General features: G+C 47.4%; 1 protein-coding gene across 2 annotated transcripts; it reads right to left on the bottom strand.

The window, feature by feature from the left end:
- Nucleotides 1-542: 542 nt before the first annotated feature.
- KIF20A (kinesin family member 20A) lies at nt 543-13,873 on the bottom strand. Of its 2 annotated transcripts, none has more exons than XM_082213758.1 (19): nt 13,736-13,873; nt 11,700-11,858; nt 11,330-11,416; nt 10,785-10,904; nt 10,324-10,462; nt 10,037-10,224; nt 9,791-9,935; nt 8,876-9,076; nt 8,560-8,671; nt 8,290-8,361; nt 7,480-7,623; nt 7,094-7,259; nt 5,634-5,789; nt 4,986-5,125; nt 4,747-4,849; nt 3,355-3,565; nt 2,272-2,363; nt 1,927-2,064; nt 543-1,150 (listed from the first exon to the last, which is right to left on the bottom strand). In XM_082213758.1, the coding sequence occupies exons 2-19, from the start codon at nt 11,838-11,840 to the stop codon at nt 827-829; spliced, it is 2,679 nt and encodes an 892-aa protein (XP_082069884.1). In that variant the 5' UTR covers nt 11,841-11,858; nt 13,736-13,873; the 3' UTR covers nt 543-826. The 2 variants fall into 2 exon arrangements, with proteins under 2 accessions (XP_082069884.1, XP_082069885.1); XM_082213759.1 differs by lacking the exon at nt 13,736-13,873 and adding an exon at nt 13,668-13,689.
- Between the last annotated feature and the right edge of the window lie 1,336 nt (nt 13,874-15,209).

The raw sequence follows: 15,209 nt of genomic DNA, 5'->3' as shown, positions 1-15,209 counted from the left end.
AAGAACTGGAATTAGCAGGCCAGACTTGGAACTTTGTCAGGATTTATGCCCATAGATGTAGTTATTATCTGTCTTGTTGGTTTGGAATAGTTTGCACTGCTCATAATTGTCTTAAGGCTGGGAATCCAACTTGGCATCAGTTAAGTACTTTTATTTATACTAAGAGTAGCACTAATGGAAAACATAGTCTGTTCTTCTACCCACTCCCAAGGAGCTAGATTCCCTTTGTCCAGAAATGCACAACTGAGTAGGGCACATTGCCTGTCCCATTATAAGATTTGAATTTTGAATACTTTCTGTATTAGGGATCATGTGTAGATTAACCATTGAAGTCTCATGCCTGGGCTACCAGAGGGACACAGAAATCAGCCTCGTGCATAGCTGTCAACGTTTCCCTTATTCCGAATAGGATTCCTTGCAAGAAAAGGGAACAGCTATGGCCTCGTGGTTGTGGAGCCTAGTCCACCAGGCAAATAGAAGAAACTTAAAAACAAATGCTAGAAAGGTTTCCCTTATTAGAGCTTGTTCACATAAACATGAGGTTTTAGAAGACACAAGGTACATTTATTATACAATTAACATAGATAATAAACATTTCACATGCATAACATAAGCTATTGAAGGTGATAAACATAAGGAATATGTATCCAGGTTCCATATACACTGGAGTAGCAGCTGGCCTGAAACCGAGGGCATGCATAGTAAGTAACCATTTTTGGGAAGCCAAAGATTTAGTTAGCTCAGGCCTCAACACATTAACGTGAAGGAAAATATTAAAGTTATCAACCGGTTGCTTGTTCCCAGGTACACTACAACCCCCCAAAAGTCAGTGTTTTTTGCCAAAGGGCGTGGCTTTAAATGTTGGAGAGCCACGGGCACGTAGGATACTACTATAGGGGGTCTCTATTGCTACAGCAGGCATGGCTGTTGTGCAAGTCAGGAAATTGTGCAAGAAAGGCTTCTTGAAGGGAGGTTGACTTCTGGGCTGCACATTTTCATTGTTGGCACAAAACCGTTTTTTGCTGCAAGAGGTCGGTGCTGCTTGGAGCTTCTGCACGGTGTGAAATTGCTCTGCAATACAGGCTGCTTTCTTCCGCAAATCCATCTTCACCAGCATCATGTTGTTCTGCAGCTCGGCCAAAGTCTGGTCCTGGAAGAGCCAGTGGAGAAATTCAGTTTCATGAAGATGGAGCCTCCCCTCTTGTCAGACAGGTGCCAATCATTTCAGCCAATTACCCTGAATGTGAAGACTTCTGAAAATGCTTATGGACTCAGAAACATTAGAGATGAAGATGATAGGTGCCTGGACCTTATAGGGGCCCTCTGGGACTGCTTCACCCAGCCACCAAATCGTGTGACAACTGAGGGAGGAGGGGTTGATTCTATGGTCACTACTGTTGTGTAATGCAGTGTGGTTGTGAGCACAAACAAACTACTCCAGAAAATGGTTTAATGTTTTTTAAAAACTGGCACAATGTTTCTATATGGGATTTCCCCCACCTCTCCCCAGCCAGTGGCATCTGTCTCCATGGACCAAAACATAAATATCAGATCTGGCACTTTCAAGCACTATCTTGGCACAAATAAATAATAGTAGTAGTAATAATAATAATAATAATAATAATAATAATGTATTTAATTTACGCTCCATCCAAAGATCTCAGGGCAGCTTACAAGATAAAAATGGATCAAGGCACAGAACCTTAAGGACACCAAGGATTTATTTCATAGAATTTCCACCATTAAATCAAAGGTCACCTCTGTGCCTTGGATATATGTGTGTGTTGCGCTGCTGGATCTGAAATTTTTATGGTTCAGTCTATAGACACCAATGTAAACTGACTAAAATGGACAAAACCAATCTTGTGTAGCAGAGCATGCATTCCCCCTGTAAGCTGCTGAAATTTGGGAGGCTCCTTCACCTACCTGCTTCGCCAGGATGTTGTCACACTTTGAGAGAGCTTCACGGAGTTTCCCGGCTCCTGTGCTGTGGCAACATGCTCTTTCGGCTGACTGGAGGGACTCCCCAAGTTTCTGCAGTTCAGATCTCAGCATCCTTACATTCTGAGAGAGGGAAGGACATTTAAGCAAAAGGCAGCATCCAGCCCCTTAAGGAAGACTGAACTACATACAATGGCAAGTTGTGGTTGGGGAGAAAAAGAAGTTATGCACCCATTGGCAGGAGATGAAGGTTTCAGAGACAGTGCCATTCAAGCCCAGGGTAAAGGAAGGAGGTTGGCAGATGCCAGGAAAGGAAGGTCTGGCAGTTACCTTTTGGCCTTCTTCCAGCTTCCGGTCCACATTTGTTGTAATGGGCTTGGAGGAAAGTGGCGGCTCCAGCATCTTCTGGTGTTTACGCAACTCTTAAGGACAAACCACAGATCATTGCAATTTAACCCAACCGTTAAATTTATTTTGGCCAGTCCTCAATACAAGAGCTGAATTCTTAAATGTGCAGTGCTGAACATACTCCCCAAGAACTGCCAGGCTACCCAGGCCTTTTCCCACACTCTTCAGTTTAAGGAGCAATGTTTCAAGGCAGATTTGAACCCCGACAATGCTATTTTTAGAGAAGTTTTTCAGGTTCTTCTCTGCATCACAGTCTATTGTGATCAGATAATCCCAGCAAAAACGGCCTTAAATCAATTATTTGCATTCTCCCCCCCCCCTCTAATTTTGACCTCTGTCAGGTGGGAACCTGCCATATTAAAAAAGTACAGTGGTACCTCTGGTTACGTACTTAATTTGTTCCGGAGGTCCGTTCTTAACCTGAAACTGTTCTTAACCTGAAGCACCACTTTAGCTAATGGGGCCTCCCACTGCTGCTGCGCCACTGGAGCACGATTTCTGTTCTCATCCTGAAGCAAAGTTCTTAACCTGAAGCACTATTTCTGGGTTAGCGGAGTCTGTAACCTGAAGCGTATGTAACCCGAGGTACCACTGTATTTAATATTAAGTCTCCATTCCTTGTACGTCTTGCAACGTGCAACCATTTTTCAGAGATAAAGATGGGGAATGCATGCAAAGCTTTTCGTGTTCCCTCCCAGGTACCTCCACTTTAAAAGTCATATATCGGTGGATGGGAAAGACGAAACTGGTCCCATGGCCTGACCTGTTATAATACAGCTTCTTAAAAGGAGACCTGCTCTCAAGGAGGAGCAGGGGTCCCACACTAATAATAGTCAGGCAGATATCCTAGGTGTGCTTTAACATTTCATGGCAGCTCACTCACAGAAACCAAGGTTCCCAAATGCTAGGTCGGCTTGCAGTTCACTAGACTTACGCTGCGCAGTCTGATCTTTTGACAACCACCTGCTTGGAGCCCATGCGACTACAAGGGGGAGAACGCCTCACCTTCTGTAGTTCTTTGCAGCTCCGCTTGACACTGCTCTAACTTGGCTTTCGCCTGCAGCAATTCCTGATTCTGGGCAGGTGTTGCTGCTGCCAGTCGTTTGGATTTGCGTGGAGTCTGCTCCGGATCTGCCTCCTTTCTCTCCTGGAGCTGCTGTTGCCGTTTTGCTTCTTGCAAGGCATCCTGCAGCTCTTTTATCTTTTCATCTTGACTCTGAGGGAGACAAACAAGACAAATTACAGGAAGGGCTCTGTTTGGGAAGATGCAGCCTGCCAACTTGAGATGAGAACGAACAGCAGCAGCAGCAGCAGCAGCAGCAGAAGATAAGCTGACCAAACTTCCCCAGAATCTCCTGTAGTAGGAATGGGGAACCGGCAACTACTCTCCGGTTGTTACTGGACCACAGCTTCCGTCACCCCTGGAGAATTGGAGCCCAACAACATCTGGAAGGGCCATGGGTTGCCATCCCTGTCCTGCAGGGTTGTGAGATTCTCATTTGGGCAGACTGATACACCCAGAAATCCATGGCAGAGCCAAAGGTTTCAGTGCCAAGTGTGCAAAGGATTCCATGAATGCGCCTGCATACAGAACCTATTAAATCACATTTGTAGTTCACTCCTCCAAGGGTTTTAGGTGGCAACACACACAAACCTCTTGCGTATTTATTTATAAGCCTTCAGTAGGCTGTTTGGGAGCTAGCCTCTTCGCAGATCAGATCTGTTCCACACACATATGGAAAGGCATTTCTCTCCCCCCCCCCCCCCCCGCATTCTCCAGTTATACGAAAATGTTCCTGAACTGTGCACAGGTCACTCCTGCTTACCCAAACTTTCTTCTGTGTGGACTGAAATCACCATGTCATAAGCTAGGGTTTCCGACCATGGAACCCTCAGACACCCTCACTGAGCCCCCCAAACACCCTCTGCTCTTCCTGAATTGCTTCAATTGTCTTTTTAAAGGGCTTTTTTGTGGGGGGTTGCCTTATTTTGGGGTGTATGGCATGCTTTTGCCTGTCTTCAATTTGTTTTGGGGAGCATGGCGTAGGTGTTTTGGGTGTTCTGAGAACTGGCAGGTGTGCTTTTTTCTTTATGTAAAATGGCTTTTGATTAGTGCCCATGACAGCTTCTGAGATTTCCAAATGTGCCCCTGGTTCCAAAAACGTTGGGGTGTCCCTGGCATAAGCTTCCATGGATGTAGAGCGCACATTTGACAACACGTATGCCATTATAAATGTGTTAAATCTTTTAAAAGATGTCATGAGGCCCTGCAGTTTTGCAGATGCCAATAAAGCTGAGTGCCTTGCTTCAGGTCAGTGCTAAGGTTTGGAACTGCAATGTCCTGCCCTCAGGAAACCCTCCAGCACCTCCTTCCCACAGCTCTTTCACCCCACACACCTCAATCTTCTCCTGATAGTAGTCCGTAAGTGACTCCTTCAGACTGTTCAGTTTCTCCTCATAAACGTCCTCCAGCATCTCCTTTTGGATGTCCACATGCTCACTGCAGAGAGGAAGGTGAAAGTGGGTGGGCAGGGAAAGAGCCATATCAAGAACAGACAAGATGTGGGATGGACCGCCAAGGCCCAATCCTGGAAAGGAGGAGATGTGCCTCCACAGCCCTCTGCCACCAACAGTACCTGGTCCACTGCTCCTTCTTCTGTAGGAGCTCCATCATCTCATTGCAGATCTCATCGCGGAGACGCATTTCCAGCTGAAACTTCTCCTGCCGCTCTTTCAGCAGAAGGTCTCGCACAGCTTCAACCACACGCAACAGGTCCTGAAAGAAGAGAGGAAAGGAACATGACAACTGGGGTGGATCTACACACAGGAATAAAACACTGTAAGTCATAAATTCAATCCTTTAACAAAATTTTTTAAAACCCTGTATGTAAAATCGCATAGAAACGTTTTGTGCTCTCCAGTGCCATCTGGTGTTGCATGTTTATAACGCATTTAAAACGCAGGTTTTTGACTAATGTAGCTGAGTCCCAGGTTTTCCAGAACAGCCAAGATGAGGCATTGCCCCAGACATCCAAGCATTACCATAGCTACTCAGTTTTTAATGGGCAAGTAAGTATCCAAAGGAGGTTTTGGAGCCTAGCGGTAACTGGCTATCATTGCATCAGACAGCTTTTCATTCTTTCCTGCGTGAGGGCACAGAATTTTTGAACTTCAGTTGACACTTCACGGTCTATTCTTGGCTGGTTTTCTGACTGCTCCAGTCTACCAAAGGACCCTGCCAACGGGAGACTTTCTCAGTGAGCGACAGACAAGCAAGCACTTGCCTCTTTGTCATATGTGGTCACATCCATTTCATCCTCGCTCTCTTCATCCAATTCATCTTCTTGATACGGTGCTTCTGCAGGGATCTTCTTCCCCCGGAGGCTGTGCTCCTTGATGAGAGACTGAATCGACAGGAGCTTTGTAGGAGCTTGTAGGATCTGGAAGGTATACAAAGTGTTGCTGTTGGCATATTCCAAAGAGCAATGGGCACATCCCAGCCAGGCAAAAGCACCTGTGGATAGTACAGGGGGATGTGGCCGAGAATCCCAGGGCCAAGGCAGAGGCCTGCATCTGGCCCTCGCTTTCCCACCCACGCCCCACAGCACAATGTTTAACCTAGGCAGTTTAACACATTGTTGGAAATTCTCCTGCCCAAGTTGACGCCCATGCCTGGAGGTTAATAAGCCACATCTAGCCCTCCCTAGAAGGACAACCAGCTATCTGCCCTTCTTCATACTGTGGAAAGTCTGTTTCTCCCCTGGCAAGGATTGAGATACACCATCTCCCCAATCTTGCCCGTTTCCCCGCTCTCTTGCAGCCAACCAGCACCCAAGGGTCCTTCAGAGAGGGAATTACAGGTGCTGCTGAGCTTAGCCAAAAGTTGCCAAGATAAGCCAAGGTAAGGTGTGGAGAGGATACTGGAGAAGAGAGGCTGGGGTGTGGGGGCTTACTAGTTTGTTTCCGTTCTTGTTTTTATTATGCAATTTGCGTTTGTTATCTTGCATTTTTATGTTGTGGACCACCTTCAGATTTGCAAGCAAAGGGCAGTAAACAAATGCAATAAATACAAATAAATAGGTACGTTTCTGAGCCCAATTCAAAGTGTTGGTGTTGACCTTTCAAGCCCTAAACGGCCTCGGCTTAGTATACCTGAAGGAGTGTCTCCGCCCCCCTTGTTTAGCCCAGACACCAAGGTCTAGCGCTGAGGGCCTTGTGACAGTTCCCTCCCAGCGAGAAGTGAGGTTACAAGGAAGCAGGCAGAGGGCCTTCTCGATAGTGGCACCAGCCCTGTGGAATGCCCTCCCTTCAGATGTCAAGGAAATAAACAATTATCTGACTTTTAGAAGACATCTGAAGGCAGCCCTGTTTAGGGAAGTTTTTAATGTTTGATGTTTTATCGTGTTTTTAATATTCTGTTGGGAGTTGGGGAAACCCAGCCAGATGGGCGGGGTGTAAATAATAAATTATATTATTATTGTCATAATCATCATTATTAAAGGAAAGAAAATGGGGGAACACGTAAGAGGTGTAGGAGAGAGAGTACAAGTGTAACAAGCACACTTTGGGGTACACCGGGGGGAGGGGAGAAGAGAGAGAGAGGGAGGGAGAGGGGGACAGAGAGAGAGAGAGAGAGAGAGAGAGAGAGAGAGAGGAGGGATTAGCAGTGAAACTTCAAAGGCCAGCCAACATTTATGGAACCTTGCAGGCACCTGAATTCACCTTCAACAACTTTGTGTCTCACCTGACTAGCAATAGCTGAAAACTTAGCCACATGAAGAGTCTCATAGTATGATGAAGCACATGGGTTGATATTAACAATCATACAGGACTGCCCACGTCCTGTGAAGAAGCCTTGGAACACACGGGTGAGCTTGCTGTCCCGGAAGGGAACCACACTCTGCTTCAGCCTGTTAAGGATACAGGAAGAGGATTTAAGCTCCAGAAATGGAGCAGAAAAGCAGCAACCATAGCCGGCACCCCACCTGCCGGGAATCAAATTTGACAAACCCTACACACAACCAGAAACATCTCAAGTTGGAGAGGACATCCTACAGGAAGCGCTCCTTGCTGGGTTCATAGCTCCTTGCTATGAGGAGCTGTCAGACTGAGAGCTAGGAAGAGCTTTACCTGCTCTGCTGGTTCTGGCGCAGCAAAGTGAGGCAACGCCCCAACGTGTGCAAGGAGGTGTTGATGTTATTTGCCTCTTTCAGGCGGTCCCCGACTCTCTGTTCTTTGCAGCGCTCTGAGCCGGCCAGGTCACAGAGGGACATCCTGGGGAGGAGGGAGGGTGGTGTCAGTATCGGGATACAGGAAGTCTAATCCTACTAGACCCAAGTGTTGCATTCTTCAGGTTAGAAATCCTGCACACCAGACATGTCAACCACTGCCAAATACACCCAACTAAGGGAGGATTTGCTGAAACAAATTTGGAAATTGGGATGCAGAAAGGGGAGGTACGGGGAAGTCAGTGAAGTAAGGTTTAAGAAAAAAGGATTTCAAATTATACATGTTTGTTTATGTGTTTGTTTGTCTGTATTGTGCATTGTTTGTGTTTATTTAAATTGTGAAAAACTAATAAAAATTTTATTAAAAAAACCACAACAAATACACCCAACTAAAACCCATTAATTCCACGCTATGGAGGATTTAGGTAGCTCTGCTTCAGGTAAGCAAAACGTGGGACTAATTATAGGAGATTTTCATTCCAGGTCTGGCACATTGCAGGGATACTGGAAAAGCCCCTGAAATCTTTACACTGACACATACAGTGGGTGTCTGTCTGAGAAGTGCCCATTGTGACGAGGGAGGGGGGACACTCTCCCACACACCCCATTTCCCCCTCTGAACTCCCCTACCCTTAAATGAGATTGCCCTTCAGCCAACTGACAGGGAAACTCATAATTCTGCCCTTCACTGCATACAAAAACTTTGACTTACTCGCTGATCTTTGGCTCCATCCCACTGCTGCTTTCCTGGAGGTGCAGAATGCGAATGGAGAAAATGCTGTGACTGCAAAGAGAAAAAGAGTAATGAAAACCAGTAGCTTGGGCTCAGATTGTCACCCCCATTCCCTATCTCATAGACACCCACTTGCCCTCCTGCCTCCATGGGCCTTGTTTACTTGTGCGAAAGACACACTTTGCCCATCCTGAGACATGCACTTTCACCCCACCACTCCGCTAATAAAATTATGGCACTGTTACGGACCTGCGGCTAGAATGCTGGTTCATGTGGGTGCTGGCAACGCTCTGATTTCTCCTGCCCAGTTTCAGCAGTTTCCAGGCCTCAGCAGCATCTTGAACATTGATCCAGTTCAGATCTGGGAACAGGAATATGTGGCTTTAGGCTTCACATCTCTACGAGGGATCACCCTCAGCAAGCAGACAAGACCCTATTTCGTTACACAGTCCAGGTTACCAATGCTGCCACCCACAGACTCCAGGCTTATTGAGAGGGGACCAAGCTACGGGAAAACAGCTGGCTGACCCACAGCTACATCCTGGGTAAGCTGGCTAGTCTCTACCTTTGACATAGGGGTTGCCGGTCTGATCTTCGCACAGCCGCAAGCTGGGCCTCTTGCAATTTGGGCCAAGTGTGGTCGTCTCCAGCAAGTCATAAATCTGTTCATTGTAGATCTCAAAGAAGGAGACCCAGATGGAAAACTGCACATCGTCTTGTGCCAGCACCGAGACATTATCTGGGTCAGCCCAGCGAGGTCCTGTCTCTGTCAATGAAAGCCAAACATGTATTTTGCCAGTGACTGCCACAGCCCACAGCTTGCCTCAGCTGAAGTCCATCCAAAATACATGTTGTCCCTTCCCAATGCCCTCGCCTGGCTCCCCATTAACTTTATAATTTTTTCTTCCTGTTTTAACACACAGCAGTTGCCCTGCTAAAGAAGGCCATAGGCACCTGCCCTTGCAAAAATTCTCACATGCCTCTGAATCTGCCTTGATTTTAAGACTCCTGTAAGTCCCTTCATTGCTAGCCCACTCACTCTTCTGGAGGCCTTTCCATGCCCTCACTGGTGTGAAATTCAGAGAGAGGGGTAAAATACAAAGCTTCTACTGAATGGTAAATATGGTTTTATCAACAGTCCAGCTTTCTACTTTGTAGTTTGTGACAGAAGACTGGCTTTGGCCATCAAGCAATAGCCAAGCCAAAAGCGATTTGGGGGAATATTTTACAAGCCCCTCCAGAGGAAGCCCAAAGGCCCTCTCCTGTAAAGCCCATCAATGAGTCCCCATAAACCACCCCAACATTGTTATAAAATTTATATATGGATGCTGTCGCTAGATATTTTCCCCCTTTGCTCTCTTGTGGGTTGGGTGGCCCTATCTATTTTGAGATTCCACACCTCTTGAGGTACTTCTCAGCATTGATCGTGACAATTAGAAAACCACCTGTCCCCAAACAGGTGGCTCAGGGCGGTAGGTACCTTCTAGCTGGCTGGTGCTTGTCAGGTTGGCAGACTGGCAGCTGTAAGAGAGGCCACCTAAGCCACTGTCAATGCTTCCGCTTGTGCCTGCTTGCAGCTGGGATGCAGTGCTGTGACTTTTATTCAGAGAAGTATACAGCTCCTCCTGTAATTCCAAAGGAAGGAAGGAAGGAAGACCACTGAGTTGCCGATCAGGGCATTTCTCTTCTTATAACAGGAGACTCAACAAGCAGGAGGGACACTCACCTCCTTCATCTTGCCGCAAAGCAGGGCCTGCTTTTTCATTTCCTCCTGTCGAACCTGCTTGCTGTCCAGCCAGATCACCTCACTCGAGAGGAAGGGCTTCAGATCCATGGCCCGGTACAACCGCGTCCCAATACTATTGAAAATGATGGCCAGGGAGCGAGGCAGGATGCCCGCATCAGCACCACTACCTGCAAGTCAAAGAAGAAGGGAGCAGACACTGAGACAAGTGCCCCCCGCCACTAGGCAGAGGTGCTTGCCTGAGCCAGCACAGACTGAGTGCTTCTTACCCTGGATGGTGTAAGTCTTCCCTGAATTAGTGACGCCATAGGTGTAAACAAGCCAGTTCTGCCCATGGAGCACACCCTTCACCACATCCTTCATCGTTGCATCAAAGAAAGCCGCCTGGCCCACTTCTGGCCCAAAGATCTGCAACCCCAAATGTTACAAGTTAGTACCGTTAGAGAGCAGAGAAAGGGAACCTGGGGCCTTCCAGACATTGTTGAACTACAACTTCCATTATCCCTGACCAGTGTGGCAGTACTGGCTAGGGCTGATGGGAGTTGCAGGTCAGAATAGGAGGCAGGCCACACATTCCCCCTCAGGGGGTTAGAGTTAGGCAGTAAAACGAAAAGGGGAAGGGTTGCCCCTGCTTCTCCACTTTTTCCTTAGTGGAGGCCTGCAAAATCCTTAAAAAAAACAACTGGTGTCCATGTTGAATCCTACATAAACCCAAGATCCAAGTATGTACCTGAGTGAAGGTGAATTTGTGCACCGCCTGACCAAGCCCCCGTTCAATGTTTCTCATGGTGAAGGAATCCTTTGGTGCTTTGAGAAGAAGGGTCTCAGAATCGTCAATACAGGCGCAGCCCTAGAGAGGACAGTTAACATTCTGCATTCAACATTATTTGCCACCGCAGCAGCACCCCCTGATACTAGTTTAAACATTTATGGCTTCCCCCAAAGAATTATGGGAGCTGTGTTGTTGTTGTTTTAAAAGGTGCTGAGAGTCGTTAAAAGCCCCTATTCCCTTCATAGAGCTACAATTACCAGGATGGCTTAACAAGCGACCCTTCTTTATAAGGAACTCGGGGAATTGTAGCTTGGTGAGGGGGATAGACTGGGGCCAGGCTACTCTTCCCCTTGCCAGAGAGCGAAAGGGGGCAACCTCCTGGTGTGATTATACCTCTGGATAAGGGCAGAGACCAGTGTCTATCCCCTCCCAGGAGATTGGCAAAAGCACCCCCCCCCCACACACACCTTAGATGCTGGCCCATGCATTGCCTATAAACTCACTTTATCTTCCTGTTTCTCCATCTCGGCTGGTGTCAGGGGTCGCACTCTTGCATATACCTTCACTTTTCCATTGTCATCAGAAGCGGCCTGTGGAGAAGCCACATGTGACTTTTAGGTTCATACTTAGGAGAGGTAGGCAATACTAGCCCATTCATTTTGCTGTTTTTTAATTGTTTTGAAACCAGACCAGAGGTAGCCAATCAGATGCTTTTCAGACACTGTTGGTCTACAGCTCCATCTTTCCCAACCATGGGTCCTGCTGGACAGGGCTGATGGGCAGCTGCAGTCCAACCATATTAAAGAGCATCACATTGGCTACCCCTGAGAGAGCACAAACAAGGGTTTTAATTCTTTACCTCACTGCTCTTACCTGGTCACTGCTTGAAGAGATGGCAGAGAACTCCGCCAAGAGGTCTCGGCGCAAGCCAGCCCCACATTCTGCCACAGTGGACTCCAGCACAGGAGAAGTGACAGCTTCTTCATCAGATAACAGCCCTACTGGGGAGGCCATAGCGGCTACACACTGATGCTGCAAGAGAAGCCCATCATAGGATGAGGAATAGAAAAAGAAGCGCAAGTTCCACTGCCAGACTTTGCCACCTGGTTTCCAGGTTCCTTGCTACTTCTAAATAAACTGTAACAACACTTCCTATAACTGCAAAATGTGTGATGCCTATGATAAGGATATAATCTTGGGGTACAATACTGAAACCGTTTCCCAGCTTCGCTAGGGCCTAGCCCTGTGGGTTCTGAATCAGTCAGGTTCAAGCAAGAAACCATAGCCGGACAAATCGAAGCAAAACAGCAGCTAGGAAGCCTTGATCGCTTTATTGTTGCAGCAAGATTTCTATTCCCAAACTAAAACAATGAAGAAGAAGCCCATGATGTAAACAAAATCTGTCCTTATTCCCTTATGGGATACACAAGAGCCCTTATGGAGTCCTTTGTAGGTTCTCCATCGGTAGGAGAAAATAACAGAGGCCAACCAGAGAATATTGAGAAGCAAAGCAGCTAGGAAGCCAGATCTTTATTAACTGTTGCAACAGGGTGCTCCCCTCACACACAGGAAGAGAGGAGGAGGACCCAGAACAAAGGTGTGCCCAGACATTTTGAAATTCCCTGCTCTGGAGCGCAAGACCAGCCCTCCATACATCATACATACATCACAGAAAAGGTGATCTACAACAGACATTTGAATGTTGTTGTTTCTGCTGTCTGCCAGGTTATCTGATAATGCCTTATCTGATTGCCTTTTCTGGTAGTCTGGCTATTCCTTTGAGATGGTAATTACTTAATTCCTGAGACAATGGGAAGGTCCCCCCCCCCCCCCGCAGAGAAACATTTGGTCAGTTTGGGAGTCAAAATGGTTTCAGGACTGTCTTCCTGTGCTGCTTCAGACATGTGGTTTATGTACGTGTTTGCTTGGTACATTTATGAACATTTATTATTTATATAAGACCTTTTTATTACAACCTCATCAGAAAAGAATTAAATTAGAGGATAATTACCATTAGCACAAACAACCCTCACAACCTCCACTAGCCAAACAGTAGATAAGATACCAGCAACATACCTCGGCTAGAGAAGCATTGCATTCTAGGGAAAACTAACTTGAAAAAAATCCGGAGGTACCTTACCTGACCACTGCTCCATCTGGGCCCAGTATTGTCTGGTCTACCTGCTGAGAGCAGCTCTCAAGGTTTCAGAGAGCATCTTTCCCAGTCTGTGCACTACCTGAGGATGTCAGGGACTGAACCTGGGACCTTCTGTATTCAACACACGTCAACCAACCAAGGGACAGCCCTTAAGTACACTCCCAACTACATATCCTCAGAAATAAATCCACTGGGACTTAGTTCCAAGGAAGTGGGGTTAGGACTGCAGCGAAAACACTATCATGTGGGCACTTTGTTTCGTTATGGGAGTGCTAGCAAGTGCATTGTTTGGCTCAGACAGTATTGTAGCAGCAACAAATGTGACCCTCGTGCGAGCGTAGCTTCTTTAACCAGCTTCTGCAAAGGGTTATTTAAAAAGAACATGCCACTCTACCCAATCTGCCTTTGGGATCCCCCTCTTCCTTTCCCTATGAGAGCAACTTAATTCAGGAGACCCGCCTCAAGCCTAGCGCCTGTAACGTATCTTCCAGGTCCCATAAGGTAAAGAGGAACTGAAATAAGATGGGAAATAAATGCCTAGAATTACGAATACGACTGCCAACCTAGTGAAAGGGGGAGGTTTTCACGAGTAGCCAAAATGAGACATGCTGAGCGCTCACATTAGGAGGGGCAGCGGGAGACTTAAATTACCCGCCGCGGCCGTTGCAGAAGGAGCAACTCACGCCCGAGCCTCGTTCTCCCCGACACCAGTAGCAAGGATTGAGTCCAAAGTAATTCTCCCCCCTCTCACCAGGCTTCCCCCCGCTCCGTGCTCTCCTCTGCCCGGCCCGCCAAGCTTGGCCCGCTCGATCGCCGGCGTCCGTACGAGCCACAATGGAGCCCTCGAAATCCTCTTCTGCTTCTCCTGCTCTTTCAAACCTCGCGGTCGGCCCGATCAGCCAATCAGGACGCGCAAAACTCAGCGGCTAATCACCTCTCCGGGGCGTGGCCAGCGCGGAGCTTAACGCGAGGCTCTTTCTCATCCTGGCTCTTGTCGCATACTGTAGTTCAGCCTCAGTCTGGGAGGAGTGGAAGAAGGAGCGGGCAGGGTCTTCCCCCCTCTGGTTCTTCTCCCTCTATTAAAACCCTTCTGGGCCACAAAATATGCCCCCTGCCACCATTCCAGTGCCAATTTTTGCCCCCACCCACCTCCAAATATCTCACAACAAGTGGGGGGGGGCTACCTTTGGCTGCAACCCCCAACAACACAAACTCCAAGGAAAAGGAGAGGATTACTTCACAGCCAATCACAGTGGAAGGTGAGGGACCCTTCAGACATCGGGAATTGCACAGGCGAGCTATATGAAACCTGCATCCCTGACTTCCTCTCCAGTCACATTTTGATTCCTAACTCAGCTTCCAAAAGACTGTTCCTTTTTTATTTTATTTTTTGGAAAAAAAGGAAGCTCAGAATCTTGGGCGCATTGCAGGCATGGGCCCTGATGCAATTCCTCCAACTGCAACATAGTCTTGCCCAGATCCCTTACACCAGGAATGGGGAACATTTTTTAGTAAAAAAAACCAACCCACATTACAGTGATACCTCGGGTTACATATGCTTCAGGTTAGAGACGCTTCAGGTTACAGACTCCGCTAACCCAGAATAGTACCTCGGGTTAAGAACTTTGCTTCAGGATGAGAACAGAAATCATGATCCAGCGGCGCGGTGGCAGCAGCAGCAAGCCCCATTAGCTAAAGTGGTGCTTCAGGTTAAGAACAGTTTCAGGTTAAGTACGGACCTCCGGAATGAATTAAGTACTTAATCCGAGGTACCACTGTATATCAAGGGAAAACTTCCAGAAGCCATTTGCCAGTGGTGGATGGGGCTAGAGATGACAGTGGGTGAGCAAAAGGTGCTACTCTTACCTTTATATGATAGGCCGCATTCCAGCCACACAAAAGACAGACATTTCTACACTCATACGATGCCATCCTGGCAAGCTAGCTTAAGGACATACCAAAGCACTTAGGGAGGGATGGAGAAGTGGATTAGGAGGGGATGTGGCATCTGAAGGATCCTTAGGGCCACAGAGAAGCTTGGAGGGCCGCATTTGGCCCTGGGTCTGAGCTTCCCACCCCTGCCATACATGGATTTTATCTGGTAGCAGCCCACCAGGTGCTGGGGTTCTGCAAAATAGTTTATGCACCAAGCATTGCACACCCTACCTGCTGCTAGGGATGTTTCCTTTTAACCACATTCACCGTCAGTCACACACACACACACA

Source organism: Podarcis vaucheri (assembly GCF_965113315.1).
Source record: "Podarcis vaucheri genome assembly, chromosome: 2".
Classification (NCBI taxonomy): Eukaryota; Metazoa; Chordata; class Lepidosauria; order Squamata; family Lacertidae; genus Podarcis; species Podarcis vaucheri.
Note: the sequence above shows the minus strand (reverse complement) of the source record. Positions and strands in the feature narration are given on the sequence as shown.